Genomic DNA, 16,237 nt, shown 5'->3' with positions numbered 1-16,237 from the left:
ATGGAAAATGGATATGCTAGGCCAGTAGAAGGAATATATGTGCTTGTGGATTTGCAGAAAATGGAGATTATTGAGTTTGATGACCGCAAACTTGTTCCCTTACCGCCGGCGGTTGATCCATTGAGGAATTACACCGCCGGTGAAACACGAGGAGGGATTGATCGCAGTGACGTTAAACCCCTGTATATTATTCAACCGGAGGGTCCTAGTTTTATCATTAATGGCAACTATGTAGAGTGGCAAAAGGTATGATATATAATAATTCTCGTATTTTGTCATTTTACACATTATTTGTCCACAAATTAAAGGCAATACTTTCACGCCCACACACCCGACCTGATAGGATATGGAGGAATAAATTATGTTGTCTTAGCTGACCTGATACGTTATGGAGGAGTAAATTATGGTGGCTTAGCTTAGTGTCTCATTAGGTGAAAAGACCACGTACACAAGAAACTTATCATATTGGGTGTAACTTGCATACATACTGCGATGGTTAGGACTCAATCTTGTATTCTTACCTAAAATCTAATGATCTACCACCCAATATGTTGATACACATTTTACACATTATTGTTGATACAAAATGTTGATGGTTTTACAGTGGAACTTTAGAATTGGTTTTACGCCAAAAGAAGGTTTAGTCATACATTGTGTTGCATATGTTGATGCTAGCCAAGGCCGAAGACTCATAGCCCACAGGTTAAGCTTTGTGGAACTGGTTGTTCCTTATGGAGATCCAAATGATCCCCATTATAGGAAGAATGCATTTGATGCCGGAGAAGATGGGCTTGGGAAATATGCCAATTCACTCAAAAGGGTCAGTAAATTAATCAATTGTTATATTGTGGATTAGGGTCCGCTTTCTATTTTGGATCCTCGTACAAAACGATATTCAGATTATTATGTGCATGCAATTGACATATTATGTATAACTTAAGTCAATAAATTATGCGTCTACTACAATTAACATTTTATATATATGTAGTTAACATATTGTGCATCTGCATTTAACATATTATGCGCATGTAGTTAATAAATTATGTACATGCAGTTAACATATTATGCACCTTCAATTTATTTACAGATTCACGCATAATTTATTAACTGCAATTAAGCACATTGTATATTAAGTGTAGGCCCATAATCTTCATATCGTTTTGGCGCAAATTATACCCTAGAAACGTGTTCACCATGAATGGTGAACACGGGTCCAAATGGTGTAGTTTTTACGAAAAAAAAAAGTTTAGTTAATGTGCTGTTAACGGCGTGCATTTGTTCAGATTATAAATTTTTTGTTATGAGAATATGAATGTACTGTTTCATAATCTCATAACAGAAAATTCTTAATCGCATAAAAGAAAAACATTTATTAAATTATGAATTTTCTGTTATGAGATTATGAATTTACAGTTATGTAATTATGAATTTTCTGTAAATTCATAATCTCATAACGGAAAATTCATAATTTCATAATAAAAAATTCATAATCTTATAACAGAAAATTCATAATCTCATAATAGAAAATTCATAATCTCATAAAAGAAAATTCATAAGTTCATAACTGCACATTCATAAATTAATGTCTGCACATTCATAATTTATGAATGTTGAAGAAACTTGCGCGAAGAGAAACTGAAACCGCGAAATGTGAAAATGAAGAAGAAAAGTCGCTTGCGCGAAGAGGAAGTGAAACCGCAAAATGTGAAAATGAAGAAGAAAAATCACGCAATTAATTAAAAAAAACAATAATAATAACGGTGTACCATTACTGTTGGAACCGTGTTCACCATCCATGGTGAACACGGTTCTATGGCATAACGATTGTCATTTTGGACCATGGTCCATAATGCAAACTGGACTCTGGTCCGTGGTATAATTTGCGTATTTCAATTCCCAGTTCGATCAATAAAGGCTAATCGAGAAAGAAAAGTTCCACTGTAGGGATGTGATTGTTTGGGATATATTAAGTACTTCGATGCACATTTTACAAATTTCACTGGCGGAGTTGAAACAATTGAGAATTGTGTGTGTTTGCACGAAGAGGATGATGGAATACTTTGGAAACATCAAGACTGGAGAACAGGCTCATCTGAAGTTCGTCGATCAAGGCGACTCACAGCTTCTTTTATCTGCACTTTGGGTAACTATGAATATGCATTCTACTGGCATTTCTACCAGGTAGGCATGCATGTTCAGTGTTCTTTAAAATATCAAATGTACTTGAATTGCTCTCCTATATCTAACCATTTCATCTCACAGTAAAATCTAAGTGTTTATATATGTGCCTTTACTAACAGGAGGGCAAAATTGAGGCAGAAGTTAAACTTACTGGAATTCTAAGTTTGGGAACTTTGCAGCCTGGGGAATTAAGAAAATATGGCACCATGATTGTTCCGGGGTTATATGCTCCGGTTCATCAACACTTCATTGTTGCTCGTTTGAATATGGCTGTGGATTCGAAGCCCGGTGAAGCACACAATCAGGTCCATGAGAACACACTTGAAGTTGAGTAAGACACAAATTATACCATGGATCAGGGTCTACCTTACAAAATGAATCTTGATAAAAAAAATAATCTTCGGATTTTGTACTGTAGTTGACATATTTCGTACTTGTAATTAATCGTTTCTATACCTATAAACAAATTGAAGGCACATCATAAGGTAATTACACACATATTACCTATTATTTGTGTGTCAACTACAAATATAAAATCTGAAAGTTATTTTTGGACCAGGGTTCACAATGCAATATGAACCTTTTTCCATGGTATAACAATTGTGAGTAAGGTGTAGCTTAACTTTTGTTTTCTGACTGGGTGCTATCATTTTTTTACCTATAGGTGGTTGAAATAAATGTGAGGGCTGAAGAACCTGGGAATAAAAATGTTCACAACAATGCATTCTATCCTGAAGAAACTTTGCTTAGGTCTGAATTGCAGGCAAAGCGCGACTGTGATCCCTCCTCAGCTCGCCATTGGATTGTAAGAACCTTTAATTTGTTAAGACAGAGTATAAATTATTCGTTCTAGTTTGTTAAGATCATGTTCTTATCACTATACGTCCACTTTATTTCTTTATGCAACACATTTTCGAGAGGCAGGGTGTTGGACTTGCCCTTCAGGTCCCCTCCCAACAATCTCCTAGCTACCAAGTGCTAGACTGACATTTTAAACCTCTGCCCAACAATCCTTTAGCCACCTTGTGTTGACTTGACCCTTCACCGACCTCCGTCCAACAGTTGTATATATGATATTATCTTAGCTAGGTACCTACAAGTAATATTTTGTAGGTGAGGAACACAAGAACATTGAACAGAACTGGATAGCCAACAGGATACAAGTTGGTGCCTGGTCGAAACTGTTTGCCAATGGCTAGTCCAGAAGCTATGTTTTTGAGAAGAGCTGCTTTCTTGAAACACAATCTATGGGTAACTCAATATGCACCAGGAGAAAATTTTCCAGGGGGAGAGTTTCCAAATCAAAATCCTCGAGTTGGTGATGGATTGGCTTCCTGGGTTAAAAAGGACAGCAACCTAGAAGAAACATACATCGTTCTGTGGTATGTTTTTGGGATCACACATGTTCCTCGCCTAGAAGATTGGCCTGTCATGCCAGTTGAACACATTGGTTTTATGCTCCAGGTATTTTCGTAGCAACATAATTAAATTATTCATCATTCTCTAGCTACTAGAAAAAACAAAAAGTGTTGTTTTGTTAGGATCAACTGCTTACCACTATACTAAAAGTAATACCTCGTAGTGAATATGTAACTTTATTTACTTATATGGTCGCATTTTTGAGAGGATACGCTCGTCCAAAAATAACATTAAGATTTTTTATATGCAGTTGACACATTCTGTACCTGCAGTTAATCATTCTATACCTATAAACAAATTGAAGGCAGGCATAACATGATAACTATAGACACATAAACGGTTAACTATAGATACAGAACATGTTAAATGTAGAGACATAACATGTTAACCAACATCTTGTATGTTTGCAGTTAACATATTTTGTAGTACCTGCAGTTAACAATTGATGTGTTTGTAGTTATTATGTTATGCGTATGTAATTACCATGTTATGTGTCTTCAATTTGTTTACAGGTATAGAAATTGTTAACTGCAGATATATAATGAGTTAATTTTTGATACATAATTTTTGAACCAGGGTTCACAAAGCAATATGAACCCGGTCCATGGTATAACAATTGCATGGTACTAAACTTGACTCTTAATTCAGACTTCCAATCAATAATGTCAAATTATATCATGGACCAGGGTCTACCTTGCATTGTAGACTCTGGTCCAAAAATAACTTTCAGATTATGTATCTATAGTTGATACATTCTGTATATAAAGTTGATAGTTTATGTACATGTAGCTAGTCAAATTCTGTATCTATAGTTACACATTCTATACCTGCAGTTGATAGTTTCTGTACATGTAGCTACCATATTATGTTTTAGTAATTATCTAGTTATTTGTTTACATGTACAGAAAATGTTAACTGAAGGTACAATTTTTTTTTAATCAGGATTCACAATGTAATATGAACTCTGATCCATGATATAACAATTGATCAATAATTTTCTAATTACCTTGTGTTGGACTTGGCGTTTCACAGGCCTCCGTTCAACACAAGCTTAATTTTTTTTATTTTTTTTATTTTTTTATTATTATTATAAGGGAAGAACATATACAAGCTTAATTTAAACTTATAGCAACAAGATTCTAATTAGATATTTTTGGGTGCTACAGCCACACGGGTTCTTTAACTGTTCGCCAGCCGTGGACGTGCCGCCGCAAGGATGCAACTAAAATACCAACCAATTGAAACCTATCATGAAGACATGTGGCATGCATCTCCTTTATCTTGCCCAACTTTAATTTCAATGCTAAACTGCGATTTCGTTTTTATAAAATAAAGAACTACCATAAGCTATAATAATTTAAGATTGAACTGGAGTTCTGTTATGCAAAGACTCTCTCTTACTATAACTATTATAATTCTAAATATAATATTGTTCTAATATGTTACTTCAATTCATTGATCCCACCCACTCAATTTTATTTGCTCTAATTTTGTTTTAATGCTTTTTTTTGAGTGGCGAAACCTCCGGTAACTATTTGAGGGTGTGCATTACATAAATCCCGTCCTGTGACCCTAGCCAGAAAATGATCAAAAGAATGTAAATTAGTCTATGTTGCTCATAGTTGATTAACTCAAACTAACACGTGGAACGTAGTATGTTTTTATGGGATGACATGAAGATTTGGGACTAATTCTGATATCAAATTAAATGTGTTTCATCATAACTAAAAGTCTAAGTTGATAGTTAATGTTGGATATTTATATAGTAAATGTTAAATATATTAATTTACACATGTCTACCGGAAGCATAAGTAATATTTTATATTACCTCCCAAATGCTCTGTCGGGTCGGGGGTGTGGGGGCCCTTAGGGTTGGGGTTCAGCCTTTTGGAAGAATATTTTATATTAGTGTTGGGATCATGGTGTAAGAAAGCTTAAGTTGTTTAGTGACTCGCAACAAGTGGTAGATTGGCTCTCGGGTGGCGTAGAACCTTTGGGCCATTGTGGATCTCTCGTGTCTTGGAGTAAGGAATAGCTCGAGAAGGACTAGACGATCACCATCGCTCACATACCACGTGATCAAAATAACACTGCTGACTGGTTGGCTAAAGTGGCGCCGAGAAAAAAGTGCGAATGGATTGAGTTCAATAGATGCCCGGAGGAAATCAGAGACTTCATGACGAAAGACCGTGAACTGCTATTTTCAACAGAAAGGAGAAGCCAGTGTATCAGGGTACCCCCTTCCCCTTCCCCAAAAAAAGAATTAACTTCTCAGGAGTTAAGTCCAAAAGGTTTATTGAAAATTTTCCTGAGTTGATCAATAATGGGACATCGTAATATGTTTCCAGAAATTGTAAATATCATATTTACTAATATAATGGATTCTTGATCAGTTACACAATAATTTAAATATTAAATTTAAATTATTGTAATCATTATGAGAATAATGATTGTGAAACTTTGTGATCAAGCATTTCCTTTGTTTTTCTGGTTCTCAGGTTCTATTACGAATTTACGAGACCTAGTGAGCTACATGATTAGCTGATCTACAAATCAAGTGAAAGATTACTAATAGCTTATTGGAGCATTAAAAAGTCAGTTTCAAAGATGATGTTCTATACTGCTTTTGTTTCATCAAAAAGTCCTATAAGTGTCTCTTCATGCCTTAAGTGTGATGAAATTACGAATATCATTGAAACATTGGTAAATAGATATATTATAAACTATTATAAATATTTATTTTAATTTTTCTTATGTGAATAGACGTATGAGACCAAAAGATATGTTGGAATGAAGAAAGATAATCAAATTGATTCAATCAACCGTACGTGATGGCCGGATTACATGACCGGTAGATGTTTCACATTTGTTGAGCTAATTACATTTCATTTGCCTTAAATTTTATAAGAATAAGGGTCAAATAGGCCATTGAACTGCACACAATAATGTAATTAAGCCACTAAATTAAAAAAAACAACAATTAGGCCACTAAACTAAGCAATTTCATTCAATTGTTCTAATTTACAGGTTTTGTAGGTTACTAACAGGTCACCCAAACAATTTAAAATATTTTTTAAAAAATTATTATTTAAAAATAATAAATTAAAATTAAAAAAAAAAACTCGTCTCTGCCGGAGACGAAGAAAGTTTCTTCGTCTCCGCCCAGAGACGAAGAACCTTCTTCGTCTCCATGGCCGGAGACGAAGAAACTCTTCGTCTCCATGGCCGGAGACGGAGAGTCTCTTCGTCTCCGGCCATGGAGACGAAGAAACTTTCTTCGTCCATGGCCGGAGACAAGAAACTCGTCTCCGGCGGAGACGGTTAATGTTTTTTTTTTTTTTTTAAATTTTAATTTATTATTTTTAAATAATAATTTTTTAAAAAATATTTTAAATTATTTTGGTGACCTGTTAGTAACCTACAAAACCTGTAAATTAGAATAAGTGAATGAAATTGCTTAGTTTAGTGGCCTAATTGTTGTTTTTTTTAGTTCAGTGGCCTAATTGCATTATTGTGTGCAGTTCGATGGCCTATTTGACCCTTATTCCAATTTATATTTTATTAATTGTATTGTAAGTTATTGTAGTGCTCTATACATCCGGGGAGTACTAAATGCGGTTATTATTTGATGAGATTCACGTATGAGATAATTTCAATTCAAGCATACAAAGAAATTAATAAGCCAAGTGTTGATTTGGTATATAATTGTGCAAATAAATAAAAGTCAATAGTTTAATGCGGTAAAATTAAAAGAACATAATTAAATGTTGCAAATTGGAATGCCGTAATATTTAATGAGTAAAAGTGGAATTTGCCATAATTATATATTAGATACTAGATTTTTATTTTATTTTATTTTTAAATAAAAAGATAATTCATTAATCATAGCAGAAATGTTTACAATACAGATGGTTAGAATGACCATGCATTCTTTACCGAATTACCGTCAGACATAGAAACAAATTTTCTAGCAATGTTATAAAAAACTTGGATCGCAGACTGCTTTACAAATTTGAAGCCAAAGTTGTTGGATGAACTCGATGCTTCTTCACATATCTGGTCAAACATAGTCAAGCCTGACTCTGGTGGGACCATTTTAACATCCACGCTTATAAGGAGACCAAAGAAACGAGAGGAAAACTCGCCAAAGAAACGAGAGGGAAACACTCGCCAGAGAGACGAGAGAAAACAAACTAGTCAAAAGAACAAAGGGATAACGTAAAACTAAAAGAAAACAACATAAACGGAAAAAAGGTATGTAAAAAACCTGTCAAATCTGTAGAGTCTCTAAAGCCTTCTCTGAAAAACAATCGGAGATGATCTGAGATCTGACACGCACCGCCGGCTCAACCCTCCATTAGAGTGTCAGCCGGCAGCACCAAGTCGTCTGGCCTTTACTTCGTGGGAGCAGACGAAAATGGGAGAGAAAGCGGTTGAAATGGGAGAGAAAGCAGTTATTTTCTTTTAGATATATACTAGATTTTTTTTAATTATATATTTTTGAAACTCTAGAATTTTGTATATTTTGATGATTTAATTTTTATTTTACATGCATATATATGCTTTGTAATAGTACACCTTGTCAATAAAAAGTTTGTACGTTTCGATCAACAACTCCATTGCAAAGACACTCTTAGCTTGATCCCTCCACCAAATACATTTGAAATAAGGACCAACATTTTTTTTCCGTTCTAGCCGGCTTGCTTTGTTTTATTAGGACTCTATTATCCATATTAGACTAGGACTATATTATCCATATTAGACTAGGACTATATTATTCGTGTTAGACTAGGATTATATCTAGCATCTCTATATATTCGCTCCCTGTACTCTCAGACATCATTATTGAATACAGAAAATATATTCTCATCTGGTATCAGAGCCAGGGTTTTCTTTTCCAACATCCATGTTCCTCACTTCGTAGCAGTAGCCGATGGCATCAAACCAAGATACATCGTATCAGAAGCGGTCCGGTCAACGACGTGACGTTGATGATCCGTGTCAAATTTGTAACGGTTTCGGCAACACGGGTGCTGTAACACCCCCCAAACAAGACCTATATAAAAGCCTTAACACATGCAGATTAAGCGACAAAACTAGCACAGCGGAAGATAAAAACGAAACTGGATAAAAAGAAATCCAACGGGGTGTCACGCCACGTCTACCAAACACGGTAAACGCTACGGCAACAATCTGCAAGTGTGTACATCTATCCCAAAACATCAGTCTAACTACATCAGCACACAGGCCACAAAAGCAAGGATAAAGGTGCTAAGCTACCAGGCTCTAGACATCGCGCTCGTCTAAACATCACCTGAAAGATACAAAGATAAACATTGGGACGATGCCCGGTCAGCGAATAATGCTGGTAACCCACCAATACCGTTAAGTATCATAAGTAGATAGATATAAGTCATAAAAACCATTTTCGAAACGGAATACATATATATAAGTCAAAACCAAGATCAACTGTCAACACAAGACTCATCACTCTCAAGGATAACACGGGAACACATCCCAAACCACAAAGGTTAACCACACGCAAAGGATAAAGACTCACCCAACGGCAACACATGCCAAAACAACACAAGCCTCCGTGACTACACACGTCATGAGAGAAGATCACACAACGCCGGCTTTACAAGCCCTCACAACATCACCCATCACGAGTTGGTATGCCTTCCTTATGCCCTGTTCCAACCTTATGGCTACCCCCAACCTTGTACCTTCTTTCCAACCATTACCTCCAGGACCCCTGTACTTCTTAGTCCAACCTTATTCCCTCGGGACCGTCGTCCCCCACCAACAACCACCAACGAACACCACCAATCACGACAACACATGCCCGGATAACACATGTTATCCCCCATAAACGTGGATCCATCCCTCAGGCCACAACTCCATAATCACGTCACGGCCACCACGAGGACCGCTGCAATACCTTGGTGACTAGTGTCCCATACCACTAATCGTGCAATCCAGGTAGAGCCACACACGCACCACAACTCAACAAGAGTCAAACAACGGATCACAACGAAGGTATGAAACATACTCAATCAAGAAACGGGTCACAGCCCAACGACAACAACGATGAATAACGCAAGTTATCATCAACCAAACGGAAGGTACAAACCCCACACACGCTAGCATTAAGACAACAAACTAGCATGCTTATCAACGGGGAAACTCAAGATAGTTCCGAGGAACACACAAGACACCTCTTGGTCCAACGAAACACAATGTTGAACACTTAGCACGATTTAAGACACCAAAGTCCTACATGGATACCTACCATATAGTTCTAGACGTACGAAACATCAAGGAGACACTCAAATAGTTCCACAAAAGAACAACGGGAAGCCAAAAGACCAAATACCGAGCCAAAAGAATCACGGGGAACAAATCCCATCTCAACGCCATCGTGTTCCCCGCGGGTGGACCCTCGGGTAGGCCCCTACCCGTGGTTCTGCCCGCGGGTACACTACCCACAAGTCTATGTACCTGCGGGTGGGCGGCGGGTAGGGCTTTCCCCGCCGTTCCGCCCGCGGGTACATACTCCTGGGCAAAATAATCCCTTCGGGGATTTTCTTCTCCAAACACAAATTCAAGTCCAAAACATGCAAAATCTCACCAAACACAACAAAATTACTTGAATCATGAAAAATGCCAAGCAATGGCATAAAGGAACCCTAAACACAAGCTCTAGATATGCAATATCACAAGACAAATGCATAAACCCTAACATTTCATAGCAAAACACATGTAGAATCCAAGAAATCACATATAGGTAAGCAAAATAGGTTTTGTAGAGCATCGGTTACCTCTTGAAGACCAAAAGACTTCACTTTACACCACAACAAGCTCTCCACAAGGCTTACTTTCCAAACCCACTTCAAGATTAAACCAAAAGATCATAAAAATCCTACCTTTAAGATAAAGACAACTAAGATGGAACCAAAAACACAAGATAAACTTAGATCTTACCCTCCTAGATGCCCAAATAGGTGAAAGGTTGAATCTTGGAAGCAAATCTTGGAATCTTGACAAGGGTCTCAACTTGGCTTGGAGAATAAGCTACACTTCTTTTCTAGAGAGAAGGTAGAACTATTTTCTAAGAATTGTAGGGAATGAAATGAAGAAGTCTTCTAGGTTAGGTTACAATACTAACTCTTGGTGAAAAGACAAGAATACCCTTACTAACCCTTAGAAAGTGTAAGGAACAAGGGAACTCCCCTCAAAGCACAAGGTACAACACAACTTAAAGGTTGACTAGTCAAATTCTAGTCCTTGAGTATTAAAAATCAGGATTTTAGGAATTAATTCCTCAAATAAAAAAAGGATTAATTACTCAATTAATCCATGGATTGAATGTGGATTTTTGGGGTGTCACAGGTGCCAATTGTGTTTGGCGTTATGATGATCCGTGTCAAATTTGTGACCGTTTTGGTCACACGGGAGCCAATTGTTTTTGGTGCTATGATGATCCGTGTCAAATTTGTGACCGTTTTGTTCACACGGGAGCCAACTGTTTTCGGCGTTATTCAGGGGCTCCGGGTTTTCAGGCTAATGTGGCCGTCTCTGGTAATAATGGTGATTCCAACGGTCCTCATCAGTGGTTCCCTGACACTGGTGCTACAAATCATGCAACGCCTGATTCTTCTTTGATGACTTCTGCGACAAGTTATGATGGCCCGGAGACTCTGCGAGTCGGCAATGGTACAGGTTTGCGTATTGTTAATGTTGGTTCTTCTTCGTTAGCCACTGATTCTATGTCATTTTTAAGTTACATGATGTTTTGCATGTCCCTGGTCTCTCTTCTTCTCTATTATCTATCCAGCGTTTTGCAAAGGACAATAATTTTTTCTTTGAATTCCACCCTCTTTGTTTCTATGTGAAAGACATTTTGACCAAGAAGGTTCTTTTTAAGGGACATGCGTCTGGGGGTCTCTACACATGGCCTGCGTCTTCTGCTTCCCCTGCTGCATTTGTTGCTGCACGGTCGTCTTACGTTTGGCACATGCGGTTGGGGCATCCTCATTCTCGAGTCTTACGTAAAATTTTAGCGTCTTCATCTGTTGGTACATTTAATTCTAGTGATCTTCCCAATGTCTGTTCCTCTTGTCAATTAGGAAAATCTTCTCGTTTTCCTTTGTCTCGTGTCGAAACTACTAGTACGCATCCTTTGGAATTAATTTATTCAGATATTTGGGGCCCTGCGCCATTGCTTTCTGCGTCTGGCTTTAAATATTTTGTGTTGTTTGTGGATGATTACACTCGTTATATGTGGTATTATCCCATGCGTGCTAAATCTGATTTGTATGCTATATTTGATATGATAAGTTTCGGTCACTAGTTGAACGTTCCTTTTCTCGCAAGATTATTTCTTTTCAATCTGATTTAGGGGGAGAATATAAAAAGCTTGGTTCCACTCTTGCGTCCTTAGGTATTCGTCACAGGCAATCATGTGCGTATACTCATGAACAAAATGGCAGGGTAGAACGTAAGCATAGGCATGTTGTTGAAACGGGACTAGCATTAATGGCTCAATCCTCTGTTCCGTCTCGTTTTTGGGATTATGCTTTTGAAACTGCGGTTTATCTAATCAATAAAATGCCCACTACTGTCTTATCTGATAAATCTCCTCATTATCTTTTGCATCGGTCTCCTCCATCTTATTCATAACTGTGTGTTTTTGGGTGTTTATGCTTTCCAAATCTGCGTCCCTATAATCGCAACAAACTACAGTTTCGGTCATCCCCTTGTGTCTTTCTAGGATATCCTCCATCTTTTCGTGGCTATCGTTGTTTAGACACTAACACTAACAAGGTTTTTATCTGTCGCTATGTGCGATTCGATGAGGCTGTCTTTCCTTTTATTGCCTCTGTGGATTCGCAGGTTCCAAAACCACGCCCGGAGCCATGGGGTGTTGCACCAATTTTTTCTGGTGGTGATCCGACTATTGTCACGGCTCGTGACCCTCCTGCCGCGCCCATAGCCGCTTCTGACCACCACTTCCAGCAGCCTGCTACTACCAAGCCCGTGACCGAGTCTGAGCGGACAGTCACGGACCAGCCGCCTACTCGGCCGAGGGGTCGACCCCGTGGTCGATCCCGTCCCGCGCCCTCGCCCGTTCGGTCTCATACGATTAATATGCTGAGCTCAGGACCTCATGGTCATGTTGCTCTATCTACTGACATCACTACTGAGCCTACATGTTTTACTCAAGCGGTCAAATTTCCTGAATGGCGGGATGCAATGGATTTGGAATTTAATGCCTTGGTGCACAACAATACATGGAGGCTTGTTCCTTTTAAATCGGGTATGAATGTGGTTGGCTGTAAGTGGGTGTTTAGAACCAAGAGGAAAGCTGATGGTTCGATTGAACGTTACAAGGCTCGTTTGGTTGCCAAGGGATTCAATCAGGTTGCTGGTGAGGATTTCTTTGAGACCTTTAGTCCCGTGGTTAAGCAAACTACGGTACGTCTTCTTTTATCCTTAGCTATTTCTCGTGGATGGACTATTCGACAGTTGGATATACACAATGCTTTTCTAAATGGCAATCTCGCTGAGACGGTTTATATGCGCCAGCCCCCTGGCTATGAAGACAAAACGATGCCCGGGCACGTTTGTCTCCTTCAACGTTCTTTATATGGGCTTAAGCAAGCTCCCCGTGCTTGGTTCACTCGTTTGCATGATTTTCTGGTTTCTGCTGGTTTCTCACCTTCCAAAACGGATGTCTCTCTATTTATATATTCACATGGCAATACTCGTCTATATTTTCTGGTTTATGTGGATGATATTTTGGTTATGGGATCTGATCCGGCTCATGTGACTGCTCTTATTGACAAGTTGGCTCTTGAGTTTAAAGTTCGTGATATGGGTGCGCCCTTGTTCTTTTTGGGTATTGAGACCGTTCCGTTGTCTGATGACATGCTTCTGTCTCAACAATGGTACATGAAGGATATTCTAAAACGAGCAGGTATGGTTGATTGCAAGCTCGTGGCTACTCCGGTTTCAACCACGAAGGCCGAGACTGATGCCGTGGTACCATACGCTGATCCCACTCAGTATCGTAGCTTTGCAGGTGCTCTGCAATATCTTACGGTAACTCGGCCTGATCTTTCCTATGCAGTCAATTGTTTGTGTCAGCACATGCACTCTCCCTCTACTGCGGATTGGGCGGCTCTCAAGAGGGTGTTACGGTATGTAAATGGGACACTACATCTTGGTCTTAAGATTACGTCTTCTCCTTTTCTAGATATTCATGCATATTCTGATTCGGATTGGGCTGGCAATCCTGATGATCGCAAATCTACTAGTGGTTTTGCTGTATTTTTGGGGACCAATCTTGTCTCATGGGTTTGTCGAAAACAACGTACTGTGGCTCGTTCATCAACTGAGGCTGAATAAAAAGGACTGGCTAATGTCTTTGCAGAGGTTACTTGGCTCGTCTCTCTGATGAAGGAAATCGGGTTTGCGCCACCTTCTATGCCCAAACTCTGGTGTGACAATCTGAGAGCTACTTATCTGTGTGCTAATCCGGTGTTTCATGCTCGCACCAAGCACATTGAGATCGACTACCACTTTGTTCGTGATAAAGTCGCGAAGAAGGAATTACAAGTCAATTTTATTTCTACCAAAGATCAGATATCGGATATTTTTACTAAGTCTCTTTCGTCTGTACGTTTTAATTTACTCCGTTGCAAGCTCAATGTTTTGGCTGACCAACCTTGTGCTTGAGGGGGAGTATTAGGACTCTATTATCCATATTAGACTAGGACTATATTATCCATATTAGACTAGGACTATATTATTCGTGTTAGACTAAGATTATATCTAGCATCTCTATATATTCGCTCCCTGTACTCCCAGACATCATTATTGAATACAGAAAATATATTCTCATCTGTTTAAACTAACTCAGGAATAACAGAGTTGAAAAAATAGAATATACTCAGAAACAATGGACTGGCAGATTAATTAACTTATTTGGACAGGATTAATGTGAGACTGGAGTCTTGTTATCAATTTCTTAGATATACATCAGATAAGCAGAAGACAAAATAAAATGCAGAATGACACCAAGATGTTAACGTGGTTGAATCCACGGGGCACCAACCACAAATTAAATCAAGATCAATTTACTTAGCATATTTAAGTACAATGACACATACATTCACAATACGAACTTTTCCGACGCCACTATATTCGTGGATGGTATTTCCGACCACTGCATCGAGTGGTCGGAAGTACCGACAAGGGTTTTTCCGAATCCCACTTTTGGTCGGAAAGTTAGTCGGAACACTGGTTTCCGATCGGTTTTTGGCGATTTCGACCACTTTTCGGTGGTCGGAAAATCGCTGATTTTCAACAATGACCTCCCGGTATCTGTCGACACTGTTCAAGATACTGCTAGAAATTGATGATCAAGAAACCCTCATGACACAGAATCCCTTTTGCCTTGGAAACGTTGCAACACCAATTGCCTCAGACTCTTTTTTGATCAATACATGTAAATGAAAACCTTAAGGACAGACTGTAGTCCCATTGATAAAGCAAATCCTTTGAGTCACCTTTTTGCACCAGTACTGGATGTATTCTCTGTATGTTCCCCTCGTAACATGGGCCATACAATCCACTTAAGTATGTTATGGTATGCTACAAACTGCTCTCAATTTTATAAACTACTTCTCCATATCTTGTTGATTTATGAGTCCCAATTTTTTTGTGCCAAACTTCATAGTCATTTATGGTGGAGGTATTACACATAGAATATGTGGTAACTTATAGTAATTGTTGGTAGTTTCACTACTTTCTAGGACTAATTTACCCTTAGAATTTTACACCTAACACTTATATTTTATGAAAAATACCCAGAGGGTTTGATCACACAATTATCAAGTCAAATTCTTATCTCAAAGTTGACACATTTTATACCTGCAGTTGATAGTTTCTGTATATATAGCTATCATATTATGTGTTGGTAATTATCAAGTTATTTATTTACATTTATTACAGAAAATGTTATGTATCAGGATTCACAATGTAAGATGAACTCTCATCCATGATATAACAATCAATCAATAATTTCCTAATCACCTAGTGCTGGACTTGGCGTTTCACGGGCCTCCGTCCAACACAAGCTTAATTTTTTTATTTATTTTTTTTATTATAAGGGAAGAACATATACAAGCTTAATTTAAACTTATAGCAACAAGATTCTAATTAGATATTTTTGGGTGCTACAGCCACACGAGTTCTTTAACTGTTCGCCAGCCGTGGACGTGCCGCCGCAAGGATGCAACTAAAATACCAACCAATTGAAACCTATCATGAAGACATGTGGCATGCATCTCCTTTATCTTGCCCAACTTTAATTTCAATGCTAAACTGCGATTTCGTTTTTATAAAATAATAAAGAAGAGTGAATTCCATTTTTGGTCCTATTGTTATAGCGGCGTTTTCAATTTCAGTGTCCTTTAATTTTTTTTTGTCATTTTACAACCACTGTTATTGAATGTGTTCCACTTTTAGTCCACCGTTAATATTTCCGTCAAGAGGTCGTATAATCAAAGGGTATTTTGGTCTTTTTATGTTTGTCTCCTCTCTTTTAATCCAGGCGCTTCGTCCTCCTCCT

At 38.1% G+C, this 16,237-nt stretch overlaps 1 protein-coding gene across 1 annotated transcript; it reads left to right on the top strand.

Moving 5' to 3' along the window:
• On the top strand, nt 1-3,842 carry LOC109160658 (copper methylamine oxidase-like). Its single transcript, XM_019308939.1, has 6 exons — nt 1-246; nt 605-820; nt 1,945-2,181; nt 2,301-2,486; nt 2,846-2,986; nt 3,295-3,842. The coding sequence occupies exons 1-6, from the start codon at nt 1-3 to the stop codon at nt 3,328-3,330; spliced, it is 1,062 nt and encodes a 353-aa protein (XP_019164484.1). The 3' UTR covers nt 3,331-3,842.
• Nucleotides 3,843-16,237: the final 12,395 nt, after the last annotated feature.

The sequence above is a fragment of the Ipomoea nil genome, unplaced genomic scaffold (assembly GCF_001879475.1).
Source record: "Ipomoea nil cultivar Tokyo-kokei standard unplaced genomic scaffold, Asagao_1.1 scaffold2868, whole genome shotgun sequence".
NCBI lineage: Eukaryota > Viridiplantae > Streptophyta > Magnoliopsida > Solanales > Convolvulaceae > Ipomoea > Ipomoea nil.
This window is presented reverse-complemented; position numbering and strand designations above follow the sequence as displayed.